Below are 16,795 nucleotides of genomic sequence, written 5' to 3'. Positions count from 1 at the left end.
ATGGATTAGTATTAATGGATTTCCTAGCAAAGGGTACCATGATCACTGGGGCATACTATGCTTCACTGCTGCAGAAATTGCAGGAGGCCATCAAAACCAAGAGACGTGGCATGCTCACCAAAGGTGTCCACCTTCTGCAAGACAGTGTACCAGTTCACAACTCACCCAAATGGAAGCATGCCCCTTATTCACCCAACCTCGCGCCATCGGACTTCTACCTCTTTCCAACAATGAAATTATTTTTGAAGGGCAAGCCTTTTTCAGATGACGAAACTCTGATTACCGAAGTCACAATGTGGCTTTTGGAGGAACCTGTCCACTTCTACAAGTGAGGTGTTTACAGTTGCTTAAAAAGATGGGAGAAGCGTGTGTCCCTAGGTGGCACCTATGCAGAAAAGGACTAATAACCAAGTTTCATTGCTCTCAGTCCACAGGAAGTGGTTCAGGGGAAATCTTTAATGAATGTCCCCCGTAAGTCTATAAATCAAAATAGATAGGTTCTCTTCATCCTTTTTGTCCTTTCTCAAAGTTAGCATCCTGTGGCCCATTTGACATTGGACTTAGATTCTCCAAATACATTGCCGGTTTCATTTTTTCTTTTTTGTTAATTATACTTAGTATGTCAGCAAATCCTGGATTTCCTTCAGCCATACTAATATTTCTGTCTGATCCATCTGTGGTGCTACTTTTAAGCTACTGAAGTATTGGCAGAATTCTGTGAACATTAGTAATGGAGGAATGAATACAACCACATCATTTCAACTAATGCCATCAGGGAAGAACTATGTACAGTTTTAGTTAGGACAAGTTCAACAGTGCTGAGTAAAGGAAAGAAAGTAGACTCAAGTGTAGGTGAATAGAGTTGTATGCAGCACCATCTGTAAGTATCTATTAAAAACCTTTTGTATGATAGCTGCAGTAGTAGTAGCAACCTGTGACATGGTCTCAGAAGAAGAAGGAGGATAAATAGGACATGACCCCTCTTTTTAAATGTGTTCAGCACATCCCAGCCAAGTAAATGATTTTAAAACTGCCGAAAGAGAAAAGACACGGCTGAGGAGTTAATTTAGTGCTGCAGACACTCACTGTCTTTCTATGGAGTTGGCTGGCCTTTGGAAGCCTCACAATGGACCTATGTTTACGATCTGGGTTTCATCCAAGCTGTGGATGAAAAGCAGCCGTTGTTTTGTGTCATCCCTTGGATGTTTCAGATTCTGTGTCAGTGGTGCAAAACCCATTCCTGTCTGCAGGGACAGAATGTTAGTTGTGCTTCAAGGAGAACAAGTTTGTCCCATGGGGACTGGCAGGATATGGACAATGATAATTGAGAACTCTCTGGAAGTGAAGAGGTGGGACTCAGCACTACATAGAAGTGTGTCATGGATCATTAGCATCCCATCTGTTGCATCCTTTGTGAGTTGCAAAATATTGTGTCCATATACAAAACAGTGTGCAAATCGAGCAGTACACCAATAATTAGAACATAAAATTGGTCATGCTGGAATGTTAAGCTCAGTGTTTTGTCTTTCATCTCTTGTCACCCAGGATCAAGCTACATACTGAAATATATAGCATGCAGGTTTCATATTAAGTTTTCTTTTCTTGTTTCCTCTTGGATCAGAACCTCAGGATAACAATATGAGGGAAAGAGAACAAAGATACCCATATACATCTGCATGTTATTTATTTCAGTGTATACTCTTGACTCTCATATGCCTCAGTGTAACTTCCAAATATTAATGCTTATCTACTATCAGTAGTTTGTCCATCTATTGCCATATCCACTCCCTTGCTCTCTGAAAAATAAAATTAGGGTAGAACTGGGACATAAAAACTATCAGTGTATTTTCTTTCTAAAATAACTAATATTTTGGGCAATAGTTGATGTGAGAATCTACCAAAAGAAGCCATCCAGTGGTCAGGACTGGACTTTGGGCAGCAGTCTGGGATTTGCTGGGATGTACCTGGAAATTAGGACTGAAGAGCTAGTTGAGATCAGAGACCAAGAGGCAGGATCAAAGAGCAAGCGAGAAGTGAGGACAAGAGACTCTGGGCCTATCCAGACAGGCCTTAAAACGGATAGCTGTCCTAGTTTTACCTGAGATTTCCAAACAATGCCTTCAGTAAAACCAAATTAATTTGGATCAAACCAGGGGTTTTCCTGGTTTGATCCAAATTAATTAGATACCCCATTAGAAACAGGCCTTCCTGAAAGGACTGGTTCTAATGGGGTATTGGGCCTTTGGGGACTCATCTCTGGGTAGTCCTGGGACTTCCCAGGGGTAAGTCCCCTTTGTCATCTCACGCCTTTTGGGCTCCTACCACCCCCCCCCCCCCAAATAAATCCTAGAAATAAAATAAAATTTACCATGCCACCATTATATCCCTCCTCGGGCTCTCCTGGCGTGAAGAAATGATTCTCCAGGAGACTGGAGAGGGTGAGGATGGGTAGAAGGGACCCATGTAGACACTCCCCTGGTGAAAGCTCGGGGTTTTTGTGTGTCATGGGGACTTAAGACCACACCAAAGCAGGTTTCTTAAACTACTTTGGCATGGGTTTAAGCCCTGTCTGGAAGTGTCCTAAGTGAAGGCTAAAGAACAAAACATGGGGCTGGATCAGTAAATCCTCCAGAAGGTGGATTGCAGGACAATTAAAGGATGCAGGGACATACTGGAATTCACAATGACTGTCTTATTCAAGTAAAAATCATTGCAAGTTCTGTTTGTTTTTGTTTTTTTGTCTAAATGTTTCTGGAACTTCACTGCATGGACAATCTGTCTTGGACCCCATGAAGTTTGACACTAATATACCATACAGAATAGGTCAAGTGACAACTGTAATTTTCTCTCATGATTACATCACATGTTCTTTTGCCACATTTCACTGGCAAAACAAATCCAGGAAAGAAAGACTAAAAGCCAAGTAAGATGCTTCAGTACAGACACAGATAAAAAATATTTAAGAAATAGCTTTCATTGTATATCACATTTACTATTACTTTTATCCCTGGCTTTTCTTCATTTAGCACAGTACCAATAATGTATTTTGCAGAAAGGGGAAAATGGTTTGAGTTGATGGGTAAAAACTGAATGCTCAGAGAGAGCCCAGCAGTGATTCTTAATGAGGTGCAACCTATTGCCTTTCCATCCAAAATGATTGCAATACATGGCAAGAAAAAATGCACATACCAAAACCACACAATTTATTTCCAACCATTTGGGAGATCTAGCTGCTGTGTGTAACAGCTTTAAAAACTATATATAAAATTGACTGTGGCTGATGGTAGTGATTTGTTCACAGTTCATTATTTTGAAATTAAGACAAAAGTGTTTACGCTTTCCCTGCGAGTCTCCATCCTTCCTTCATGAAATTTTAACACCTTGTGGAAAAGGTGTTGTTTTTTCTGCTTCTTCTGCAGGGAGAGGAAGAATGTTAATAAAATACCTAATTTCATAGGAACATTGGTATATGTTTATTTTATTTGAATAGTGTATGAGCTGGGCAAGTGGTCTTTTATATCTTTTTCTCTCTTGTTCTATTTATCTGGAAAAATTCTGCATGTGGAATCCCCCCTTCTTAATGTGATATATTAAGGATATAAATGTACATTTTTTCCCTCAAAGGTAGCAATGAATAATTCCAGCAGTTTTTTTTCCTGCTGCAAGAAAGTTTTTAAAAACCATGCCATTTTAGAAGGCTGTTCTCAATTTGGAATTAATTATGTACAAAATTCACATATGATTGTCTTGTGCAAATCATATAAAATAATATTTAAACACAGAAATAATTTTTGCACAGAAAATGCTGTTTTCTAGGCAAATCAACCGTACATTTTTGAGATCTTCGATTATAGCTGTTCCAATGCAGAAAACATTTAATATTTCAGGCTACACTGAAATACTGTTTCATGCAGAAATAGTTTTCTGCTCAAAATTGCATGCATATTCTGTGCAGAATAAGTTCTGAACTTGGAAGATTTTCATGAACCTGAGATTTTTCCTTTACTAATATTAGAAAAATGTGAGTTTTTCCTTTACTATTTTAAAAATATTTTTGATTTTTTCCCCCTTCCCTAGGCTGCACATTGGCAGCCCTTCTTGAATTGCAGCTTGAACCTAAGGGAGAAAAATCCTACATCACTGTGTGTCCATAAAATATTTTTCCAAAATGAAGAGAGAGGGAGAAAGAGATGAATAATTTGGCTATCTCTCACACATAATAATATAAACACCCCCACGGATTTTTGTCACTGCTCCACCACATTTCTGTAGGCATGTTTGCTTTGCCTTGTTGCTGAGAAAAGGAGGTAAATAGTTGACCCAACTTAACTTCTAAAACCCATTGTGTGTTTGAAAGTACTAACACATTTCTTTGCTTCCCACTTTTTGGTTTCTAGTGTTGGAAAAGAGTGAATTCAAAGATGAGTCTCAGTATTTCCGCTTTCATGCTGATGAGGAGATGGAAGGTACAAGTTCTAAGAGCAAGCCATTGCGGAACGATTTCAAGCTCATCGAAAACATTTTAGGAAAAAGCTTGCTGGTAAGAAAAAAAGTCAGAGAATATATAATTAATTATGACAAAAGGCCTACCTTTATTAAAGCTAGGTTGAGTGGGACAGAGAGGACCTACATTCTGTGAAAGCTCAGGGGGCAGGAGTGCATCTCTCAGTACACTGCTGCAGAGCTTGTGTTGCAATCTCACTTTCTAGCACTGTCAGACAGAGTTGGTCCATCCTTTATCTAATCAGAACAGGAATTTTATATATCATTGCAGCAATGTTCCCAAGAATAGTGCTGCACTTTTCTATGTCATTTCTATTGGAGAAAGTGTATGGAATGTGTTTGTTAAATTCATAGAATAATAGAATCATAGAGTTGGGAGAGACCTCGTGGGCCATCCAGTCCAATCCTCTGTCAAGAAGCAGGAAAATCACATTCAAAGCCCCCCTAACAGATGACCATCCAGCCTCTGTTTAAAAGTCTCCAAAGAAGGAGCCTCCACCACAGTCCTGGGCAGAGAGTTCCACTGCTGAACAGCTCTCACAGGAATTTCTTCCTAATGTTCATATGTCTTATGTATAAGTAAGCTACTACAAAAAGAAAAAGAGAATGAATCCATACTGCTTGTTGTGCATAGCTTGTTCCACAGCCCATTGATATCTGGGCACCCAGATTACCTTATACTGTATAAGTAGCTGATTGCAGTAGTTCTCAATCATTAGTTCTGCTGGTGTTTCGGACATCAATTCCCAGAAGACCTTTGGTCAGCAGCCAGGCATTCTGGGAGCTGAAGCCCAAAACAGCTGGAGGACAAAAGGTTGGGAATCACTGCTCTAAACCCCAGAGGGAAATTCTGATGATCCATAAGAATCCGATTGCTGAAGTCACACTGAATATGTATATGTCACAGGGTGAGACCATTGATACATGTGGCTTTGGAGTCAGAGCCAGAGTCCAGCTCCCTCTTCTTCAAACAATAGCCCTTTGTGTATAGCACATTAGTAAGTCAGTACTCAGGAATACATTACATTTGACATAGAAAATTGATCTGTTGTCTTTTTGCCCTGTTGAACATTGGCATTGAGAATCTTGTGTCTACTGAACTGTGTCCTTGGTTTTGTTCTTGACCTTGCTAAAGAATCATGTAAAGCTGCCAATTGCAGAGATAGATGGGCAGATGCATGTCACTGCTAGAACATTAATGCAATTTGCATCTAAAAGACTAATCTGGAATGTAAATGATCTAAATCAAAGGGCATTTGTGTTTACAGAGTCTGTATTAGCCATAACTTTATTCATATATTCTCACTGTGTGTGATCACAGGTATGCCAGCCCTGTGCCTTTTCTCACCTGTTCTCCTCAGGCTCTATACGGTAAACATAGAGCCTTCTCCAAAGATGGTAGAACACTGTAAAAATAAGATTCTGAAATTATTCTTCTTGGAGAGACAATGTGTTAATCATCTTCTGGGCATAGACCCTGATGAAGGTGAGTAGCAGATGTAACAAGTCCATCTCTGCTCCTCTTCTCATATACTGACTTTGTTGGTGAGTAAAATGCCCAAGCAGGGTTCATGTTTTGGCTATATTTCAAATCATATTCAACCAAGGTAGTAACTTCCTTTGCATCGGTTTTCTGTTATTGTCTGTTACGTGTCCTGGTATCCTATATTCTGTTATGTCTATTCTGTCAGCGTTCACTCATTTATTTTGACCTTTTTATTGGCAATCATATTACCTGACAGTGGGCCAAAGTCTGTGCCATTGCTCTCATTGATAACCAGGAAAATGGAAGAGCAGTAGGAGAGCACCTCTCAAAGTAAAAAGCATGTTGGGAAGGAATCCAGAGACCCATTAAAGGGGAGAAGTGTTTCCCAATGGATTACTTAAACTGCCTTTATGCTACTATTATCTTCTTAGTACAGCAGGCTTACGTATCAATGCAGTTTCTTTTACCCAACAGACAACAATGTATGTTGCAAAAAAAAAATGCACTGTGGTGTTTTTCTAATTTATGTTATTCCCAAATTTCATTCTCTACTTGAACATTCAACCTTGTGGTTCGTATATGAATATCATGCAGCTTATTGAGTCATTTGATATCATTAGGTTGCTAAAAGAATTGTTCTACTAGGACCTTTTATGAACTATCAGTTGTCATTCCCCCTCCAAAAGAGAGCATGTGTTTCTCATTTGTTGTGCATCATCTACAGACTTTCCCAATGGATTAGCATTCTGGTGCAGGGATACTGCAATTTCCTCAGTACTTTGACAGCAGTATTACACCACTGAAATCTGTTACTCTTTCCCTATATATCGTATCCAATTTTTCTTATGATCACTATGTAGAATATGGTTTTCCTTGTTGCCTTTGTGTGTTCTTCATTATTTAAACGATTTTTAACCATGTCATTCCAACACATTGTTGTTTTGAGCAGCCTTTGAAAACCAAGTGATGAACAAAACAAGCACAGATTCCCATTTCAATAAACACATCATAATAGCATTAGTAATAGGTAGCAAACACTGTTCACATTGTGTTTTGCTTGAAAGCTGGTATGCGTAAAGAAGTATCTTAAAATAAGAGAATGTGAAAGATGTGTGAATGTATGACTTTTTCCCTATGTCTTCATCACATACGATTCATACATTTATCAGAGAACACCATGGTTTTGCATCGCTACTGGTTTAAAGGGGCCCTCAACATAGTATTACTGGGCGTGGGGGTGATTACTTTGCCTGGCAATAGCTACTATTTTCAATTTCACACAGATGCCCCTGCCATAATATTGTACTATGAAATTCTTTAAAATTTAAATTAAAGCCATTTGAATTTTTTGTAGCATTCAAAATCAGCATTGCTTTTTTACAGTATTCCAAGTCAACATGAGAGCTACCATGTTTATTTAGTACATTTCTATATTTATTTAGTACATTTCTATACCGCCCCTCTCAGCCTTCCTGTTTACAAGGCAAGAATTCAATGCCACCAAGGACACAATTACAATATACAATATAAAAAACATCAGCAACAATAAAATCAAACATTATAATGAAACATACTTCAATCGATAATCATTAAAACAATGTCCAGTTCCGCCATATAGTTATTCCATTATTATATCCGTTACTCCATATTTTCAAATGCCTGCTCAAATAGCCATGTCTTAAGATTCTTCCGGAATGATAGGAGTGAGGAAGCCGATCTAATCTCCCTAGGAAGGGTGTTCCATAGCCAAGGGGCCACCACTGAGAAGGCCTTGTCTCTCGTTCCCGCCAACCGTACTTGTGATGATGGCAGGACCAAGAGCAGGGCATCTCCAGATGATTTTAAAGTCCATGTTAAGTTTCCACGATATCCTAGCAAATTTCCTTGTTGATTTTCCATTGTGATTTTCTTTGAAGAGCGGATACATCAAGATTTATTGTGTGTGGTATTGATTCTGAATCAATGCCAATTCCTTAAAAGCTTTTGTCTCCTAAATTAGGTTGATTGAAAACGGTTTATGAGGGAAAAATCAAGATTTTGATTTATATTGCAAATTCCTGACAACGGAATATGTTCAGAACAGTCCTTTTGTGGACTATGGCTTTCCCTAACTAGCATGGTCCGTGAATTCAGTATCTAATTCATTTTCTAGAGCTCTGGGTCAGTGGCACTCGGTTCATACATTCTTAGTATCATTATACCTCTCCAAACCACTGTTTTTCATGTGGCTCCAGCTGAGTACAGCCACAAGCCTTATGCTGTCCACCTACATCTTAGAACACCATTGTCTTACTGCACTGAAGGTGATTAAAACACCTATTGTTTATTTATTTACTATTTATTTGCAGCATTATATCACAGAACACATATTTGGCAAGCATTCAATGGGTTGTTGTAGGTTTTTCGGGCTGTATGGCCATGTTCTAGAAGCATTCTCTCCTAAATCCAATGCCTTTAGACAAACAGGACAGATAGACAGCTAGAGGCATGTGTCGGCTTTGGCGTCCTGGAGGTTATGCTCAATTCTGGCCACAGGGGGTGCTGTCACTCCATTCTCTATGATGATGAGCCTTTTATGATCACAAACTTATCTCCTATTCTTTGATTATCTGCTTCTTATAGCACTGTAAAATACCTCCCTGCTTAAGCGGTACCTAATTTCTCCACTCACAGCTGATTTCAAACTGCTTAGGTGGACAGTAAGCTAGGCTGAAAGTCAGGTGCTCACCCCAACCTGGGCTCAAACTGCCAACCTTTCAGTTGGGAAAGATTTATTGCTGCTGGTGATTAACCAGTTGTGCTAAAGCCTGGCTGAAATGTAACAAAGCAAAGTGAATGTCAGCCAGTAATGTTACATGCTGAAACTTGGCTTGTAGACAGTGGCTCTTAAAATCTTGTACTTCTAAGGTTGGAACCTGCAGTACATTATATTATCAGCCCTTTCACCTGAGTTCCTTTTCTGGATCAGCTGTATTACACCATCACTGCCTACATATGGATTCCAATTCCACAGCTAGTTTTAGATGAGAAGAAAAGTGGATGATCTGGTCATGATGGCTTTTGCAACACTCTACATTTTTATAATATATGCCAAGTTGCATAAAGAGAAATTAGCACTATCCATTCTCTCAGTCATTTATCCCTCTTTCTGACCTTACACTGAAAGGAACAGCAAATATTTTCTGCCAAGTGAAATGTGCAGTTGCCAAAGGGAAATTATTCCAGCATGAAGCAAATGCTTTTCAAACAAATACTTAATTTTATTTGTTTGTGCAATTGTTCCTGTTCGTGGACATAACTCATGCCGTGCTGAAAAAATATGCAAAATTCTCTGCATACTTCAAGGAAAATTAGAGCTTAGGCTTACTTCCAGAAACTAAAAATGTAACCATGTCAGGATTTCTCCTCTGTAATTTATAAACAGTGCTTTCAGAGCAGAATGTAAGACTTTAGGGTGCAAATTCCAGGAAGTTTCATCCTGAAATAAATATTTGAGGTGGGTTTAGAGTTGACAGTTCATAAAATTTGTAGAGGATTTAAAAAAAATGATTTTAAGGATTTATAATTTGACTTCATTTTTTAAAAATATAAGGCAGTTTACAATGAAACGACAATACTTTCATATAAGCTGTAATAATAAAACATTCAGTGAAACAGTAGGCTAAAACAGCAATAAAAGGAATGCAACAAAATTTAGCGGACACACAAGTATAAGAATAAAACCTTCACTGACTATGTGTGAGGTATATTATTGAAGCCAAAGCAAGTGAAAGGAACTTGACCTTGTGTCCTATGTGCAGCAATATGGAGGACATCCCAAAGTTGGGGCTCTACTACTAAAAAAAAAGCCTGTCTCCAGTCATCAGTTGCCTGAAATCTGAAGCAGACCTTCTGAAGATTATTTTAGAGCAGGGTTAAGAATAACAAGGTTCATGGGCCACATCTGGTCCCATGTTTTATGGCCCCACTTTGCCCTTAAAATAGTGGTTCTCAACTTGTGGTCCCCAGGTGTTTTGGTCTACAACTCCCAGAAATCCCAGCCTGTTTACCAGCTGTTAGGATTTCTGGGAGTTGAAGTCCAAAACATCTGGGGACCCACAGGTTGAGAACCACTGCCTTAAAATATGTTTAATAAGAAATAGAAGAACCGTGTCTCCATGAGTGGCATTGTTCTCTAAAAGATGGAGGATGTCTCATTTCGCTGGGAGATTCTGGTATGGCTTTTAGCAGGTTTGCAGATTCTGGGAAATGACCCATCCAGAACAAACTGAGCAGGTTAATTGGAAAACTTGATTCATAGGGTGTTCTTACTGTTGGACATCTATATTAAGTGGGATCTTGCAGCAAACCCAATCAAAAATCCTATTGAAAGCAAATTGGACTCTACTGCCATCATTTTTGAAAAAAAAATTGTCGTGTCAGGAGCAACTTTAGAAACTGCTCCTATTTTTGAAAATTGTTAGCTCCAATGCAGCAAGAGAGATATTCCCACGAAAGCAGGCCTACACACATGTGGCTTATGCAGATGTGCACATAGGTTACATTTGTAACTGCCCCGATCCATGTTTATCCCACTGGAGTTTGGAAATTCATGTCCCCATTTGAACACAGGTGGAAAATTATGTGAAAACATTAACTCTTTTGGATTATATCCAGTTAGAATTGGTTTGGACCATAAGCACTTAAGAATCTAGTGTTGTGGTTGTTGTTACAGTGTCCATATAATCTCAAATACAAGGGAGTAGGTGAATGAAGTGTAGTCTGGTCACTGCGCCCCATATTCTCTCGCAGGCACAAAGGAATTTTGTCATGTTTTTAGGCCCTCTGCTCCATTTTAGTCCCGGAGAGGCACTTTTTCCTAACAGGAATTGAACTGGAAGTTGAATCATTACATTAATATGGTGTGAATTTCATTAAAATGCAAATAGATATTGAAAATGATTGAATAGGCTACATGTATTACTATCTAGTGGGTCTAATTTTCCTAAGGCACCAGACTTCATCTCATTTAGTAAACCAAACAAGGCCAGCTCTGAATACTATGTGGATGGGAGACCACCTATGAATAGCAGGTGTTGAAAGCAGTATTTCAGGGGAAGTAACTGGCAAAATCATCACTGTGTATTTTGTTCCTATCATATGAAATTCATGGGGTTGCCATGAGTCAACAGGCAATTTGAAGGCACATGCACACACAGAGGCAAACAAGCACAAGTACCTTACCACATGAAGTTGAATTGATATATAAATAAACGGTGCCATCATTCACTGAGTCACGTGTCCCATAATGCATCACTTTATACACTTTGCTCATCTTGTCAGACTCTTTTAACTTACTTTTTGTATGTGAAAAGAGGCTAAAAGCAATTTACTGTTATTTCCATTGATGCTATTCTAGGCCTGCTGTAAATCATCAACACTTAATATCACAAGTGCTTTGCTTTGTTTCACTTGACCCCTGGGTTAAGGTTTCCTGGGGCTTTCCACCATGTGAATCTCGTTTGAATTGTAAAGCTAATTAAAGCCCTCATGTAATGGCTTTGAAAAACAAGGGTCCTGAGCATGGGATCCTTTCAGCCTCTCAGAATGAAAAATGCCTAACTGGAGAGGAGATGGGCTTCCCATCCAGTTTCAATTCAATTCAGAACACAATCCTGTCTTTAATAACATGGGCCTGCAAAATTGAGAGTCATAAAACCTTTTAAGGAATACATGCTGGGCTTTGGAAGTTGGCATTCAAAATCCAAAAAATGACTCAATTTGCTCCATCATGTACAGGTTTTTTTTTTCATAACTTACTTGAATATTTTTATTTTACAATATGTGCCTGGGTAAGATTTCTTTGGAGAGTAAAGAAGAAACAGTAAGAAAGGGGTTAAAGTCTTCTAATAGACTTTCAAAACACTTTAATTTGCCAAGATAGAACACAAAAAATCCATTTGAAAGCACTAAAAGAATTCTCACCGGAACATCTGCATCCGCACTCAATTGAAATTGAGTAATAAGTGAAGTGATAAAAATATTGCATTTATGAAAGATCTATGTGTGGTATGACAAATTTATTGAGTTTTTTTTTCCAAATTCAACACTCAACATGCTTTAAAAGCAGTTAAAATATTGATAAAATGGTTTTCAATCCAGGGTTCTGATAATTTCCTCATTCCTATTGTTGGGATTTCTGACAGGGAGCTCTGGCGTGGGCTGGTTCATGAGGTCACAAAGAGTTGGAAACAACTGAACGAATGAACAATTGTTGGTCTCAACTTGAGTAGAACAATTCAAACAATCGGATCTGACTCCATATTAACCAACAGGAGAGCAGAGGACACAGTTGTCTGGATTTTTTCCCCTTTTGTCTGTAGTCTTTTGTGCCCAGTGGCAACCAGAAGAAGAGGAGAGGGAGTTTGCCCTGACTTCTACAGGAGCTTTTCTCCCTTTTGCTCTCTGATACTGGGAAATGGGCTTGGAATAGAGTTAGACAGAGCAGGAGGAGATGAAGGTGGAGAAGCACATTCTCCAATGTCTCTTTCTTTTGTGTCATTTTTTACAATTGCAGAAAGACATTTTCACCTCCTCTTTTCTAGAGCAGAGAAAGTGAAATGAAACACATGCCTGTCCCTGTCATGTCTAATTTTGCTCTCAAGTTGTTTTGATTAGATTCGACTTTTCTGTCATTCAGTTCAATGTGTACTGTTACAAAATGCACACTTAAGATTTTTGTTTTGTATTTCTTCCTGAGCTAATGCAACCCCACTTAACAAGCAATCACATGAAAACTGTAGTCACTTAGAAGAGCAGGGTTTACTAAAGAAGAATATTACTTGTTATCTTCTGATGTTTAGGTTATTGACAATTTACACTTTTATTTTTTTACTGTGGAGTAAAGTAGAATATTTTCAAGAAGACTGTTATCTTCTGATAATTATGTAATTGAGAATTTTTGTTATTGACAATTTTTAATATGGAGTGACAGAAAAATATGCATAATTTTTCTGAGCTTAAGATCTCCTGGGGAGGCCCTGCTCTTGGTTTCACCTCTGTTGCCAGTGTGGGGATGAGAGACAGGGCCCTCCCATTGGTGGCTCCTTGGCTCCAGAACTCTCTTCCCAGTGACATTAGATCAATGCCCTCCCTCCTGGCCTTTAGAAAGAAAACACAGACATAGTTGTGGGACCAAGCCTTTGGCCAGTAAAACAATGCCATGCAAAGAATAATTAGGAAATATGTGCAATGACAATCGGAACAGTTACGGTGTGCGATTTTTTGATCCTGTGATCTTAATATTTATATCAAGATGTTTTTAATGCTTTTTAAAAATATTTAAATGTTTATGACTTATATTTAATGGTTTTAATTATTTTAATTTATAGTTATATGTTAGTGTTTAGTTATTATGATTTTTCTTTTGACACGTATGTTGGCATTGAATTTTTGCCTTTAGTATGTTGTAAACTGCCTTGAGTCATCCGCCCATACCCAGGGGTGAGAAAGGTGGTATATAAATATAGTAAGTAAGTAAATAAATAATTTTTTGTTTCAAGATGATACTGATATTCATGAAGAGGGAAATATACTCAGATAGCATTTACTTTTGCATAATTCATAACCAAACCCAATTGTTTTGTTAAATAGGTCATAGTTTAATCTCTGATGTGCTGTTACTCCCACTCATCCCAGGTTTTGCCAGAAGAAGATGATTATGGATTTGAGATAGAAGAAAAGAACAAAATCATTGTGGTGAAGACTGTCCGCCGGGGCTCGCATGCAGAGGTGAGGTCTTCTGTTTTATATAGATTTGTTAGCATTAAGGGGAATGATCTTTGCAATGCCCCATCAGTAACACAAAGAAGTCCAATTTCATTGTAATGGCAACTGAAGATCTTCTTTAGTCGATCTTGCAATAAATTGCCTTTGTGTATTGAAAGCTTTCTGATTCCTTAATATAGTTTCTTGTAGAATACTTGTATTAAGTGCCATGACAGCATTCTTGTACTCTGCCTTCTGGCCAGTGCAGCATGCAGGTTTATAGAACATTGAGCCAATCCAAAAACTCTTGTGTTCACATCATCATAATCTAAGAAGTGGCTGAGCCTTCTATTTTTCCTCCTGACAGATCTAAAAACTATTGATTGGAGGACAGGAAGGCTTTTAAGATCAAGAAAATAGAATACGATGAAAGAGGGTTAAAGACTTTAGTACCCACTTCTCCAAAGCAATTTCCTTGTTCAAATTAGTTTCCCTTTATAACTACTTTGAAGTTAACAATTAAATGCTACAGGAAATCCTGACTCTGATCTCTAGTTAGGTAGTGTGTGAGGTTCACCTGCCAATATTAGATTGTCTGATTCCAGTTGTTACTTGTTTTTTATTTACTTAACGTGTAAATAATTGAGAACACAGTTGTAATGTATGGAAAAACCACAAACAAAGTTTTAAAAACTTGGCATTATACTAGTTGTATAATGCACTAATGTAGCCCTTTGAATCAGCAAAATGTAGGTGTTGACATACCAAGTTCCCAATGTAAGTAAGCAGATGAACTCTGTCTCGAAATTACAATTACATTTAGGTGTAAGTGTGATGTAGTTGGACCACTGCTCTTTAGAACAGAGTTCAATTTGGGCATAGAAACCTACTGGGTTAAATATAGTTAAATATGGCAAGTCACGCTTTCTCAGCCTCAGAGAAAGCCCGAGTACACACTAACACACGACCAATGGATGAATCTTGCCAAGAAAACCCCATGATAGGTTGCAGACACACAGCAGCAATAAATCCACTGCTAGACATGGCACATGTTTGTGGTTTAACAATCCTTGTGGTTTAACAGTTTTGGGAGAGAGAGGGAGGGAGGGCATCATCATTGAGATAAGGGGAAACCTCCAAGACATATGGAGAGTGTGCCTTTGACTAATATAAGTGTGACCTGGAGGCTTCCTTTTCTATTATGTTTACAGCTACTTTAATTTCTCTGTGTTCTTTGTCTGTTGCTAGAATGGAAATGTGTCTTGATTAGCATTCTTATGTATTTGTTTCTGTGATGCAGTTCCTTCTAGCAGTTAGCAAGGCCTGTGTAGAGCGTGGTGTCCAGGGACAAGATGACTGGGGAATTCTGGAAGTAGTTATCCCCGAGCAGTAACTTTTCAAAATACTGCTTTTGCTAGATTCCCCATGTTTCTTCTTCATGCAATTATTGGCAACTCCAATGTTGTCTGCTTAGATCAATGAAATATTTTATTAATATGGACCTCTCAGTAAGCAAGTGCCTTATAAATTATCTCCCTGTCCTTTCTTTGGACAAAGGCCTGTAGAATATTTTAGGGTTGTTTTTTTTGTTGAAAAAAGTATGTTTGTGTTTTGCAATTACTAAAATACACCATTTTCTGAGGAATCCTTATCTTGACTATCCAAGAAAAACTTGCTTTCACTCGTTTGATCTCAAAATATTGCTATGGACAGAAACCAAATACAAATTCTGATGTGTTGGAAGGCTGTCAGCTCATTTCAACTAGATTTGAAACTGGGCAATAATACCTTTTATTGTATTAAAATACTTTAATTGCAATTTGCTGCTATAGCGCTATTCAGCATAATATGGTTCAGAGCCAAAGCAGCAGCTATAGACCATTTGGAAAAATCTTTGGTATAAATAGCTTGCTGTGGTATTAAATATGCAGTGATGGAACAAGGATATAAACTTGGGGTTTTGATATTTCTGGACTTTCATGTGAATAAGACCATCTGTAAACCAAACAAACAAACCCAGAAGCAGAAAAAAAAAACCCCCCAACAAAAAACCATCCATCATTGTCGTCATCCAAATTATATCCCATAAGTAATAATGGCTTTGATTTTGTATAATTGTAGAAACAGAGAAAATTGTATTATGTCGGTTACAGTGGTCAATTTATTCCAGAGGTCTGATTATTTTGCATTGTTCTAGTTTTGTTGGCTACAAGGCAGAGCATGACAACTTAAATCTCAGATAAGGAGATCTTCATTTTCTTCTGGCATCTTAGCATTCATCTGGCATTATCCCAGATTTTCAAGCATATCCCCATCAGGACTACAAATTTACTGTAAATTTTGATGAAAACTTAAATTCTCCAGAAATTTTAGTATGAATTTCCTGAGGAATTCTATACACAACCATGAATATAAATAGATCCAAGGATTGTTTGCTTGTTTAATTCGAATCCTGCTCATGGACTCATTTTAAGAAACAAAAAACAAATTTGTAAATCACTATTTCATTTTGTGGGATCTCAGAAGCTGACAGAGACATTTGAAACCTGTTTTATAAAATCTGTTTGGATAAAATCCATGATGATTGCTCACTTTCTATTTTTGTTTCTCTTCTTCCGAATGCATTCCCTCATGGAGCAAAAATGTATCTTTGGAACTGTATCCAACATGTCTCAGTCAATGCTTTGTTCTCGTCTACAAACTCTAAATTTGTTAGGAACAAGTCAACATTTATATAAATACTATTTTTCTCCAAACATTTTGCTGATTTAAAAGGTCTTGATTTAAAAAGTGACTTGCAGAGTTGCTGAATTAGTTCTGTGTGCCATCTTTCTGGTTTCCTTCTAAACCTATAAGGTGTACATGTATGTAGAAATTTCCTCCTTCCGCATTTTGATATCTAGATTATCTCTTTATTATTTAACCTCAGTGGCAATGGAACAGTGTTTCTTGTCCTACACTATACTATGGTTTAAGAACAGTCAAAACAGCCATGCTGAATAAAAGACTATCTAATCCAGCATCCTGTTCACACAGCCTATAGGTTCCATATCAATGTAA

At 38.0% G+C, this 16,795-nt stretch overlaps 1 protein-coding gene across 2 annotated transcripts in view; it reads left to right on the top strand.

The window, feature by feature from the left end:
• Positions 1-16,795, top strand: part of PREX1 (phosphatidylinositol-3,4,5-trisphosphate dependent Rac exchange factor 1) — a 227,997-nt gene that overhangs the window by 170,989 nt on the left and 40,213 nt on the right. For both annotated transcript variants that reach the window (XM_060772150.2, XM_067468184.1), the window contains exons 16-17: positions 4,398-4,540; positions 13,667-13,759. In XM_060772150.2, coding sequence (XP_060628133.2) covers positions 4,398-4,540; positions 13,667-13,759 — 236 coding nt within the window. The remainder of the gene's footprint in view (positions 1-4,397; positions 4,541-13,666; positions 13,760-16,795) is intronic.

Source organism: Anolis sagrei, chromosome 4 (genome assembly GCF_037176765.1).
Source record: "Anolis sagrei isolate rAnoSag1 chromosome 4, rAnoSag1.mat, whole genome shotgun sequence".
In the NCBI taxonomy this organism is placed as follows: domain Eukaryota; kingdom Metazoa; phylum Chordata; class Lepidosauria; order Squamata; family Dactyloidae; genus Anolis; species Anolis sagrei.
The sequence above is the reverse complement of the archived record's forward strand: the minus strand, read 5'-3'. Positions and strand labels throughout refer to the sequence as shown.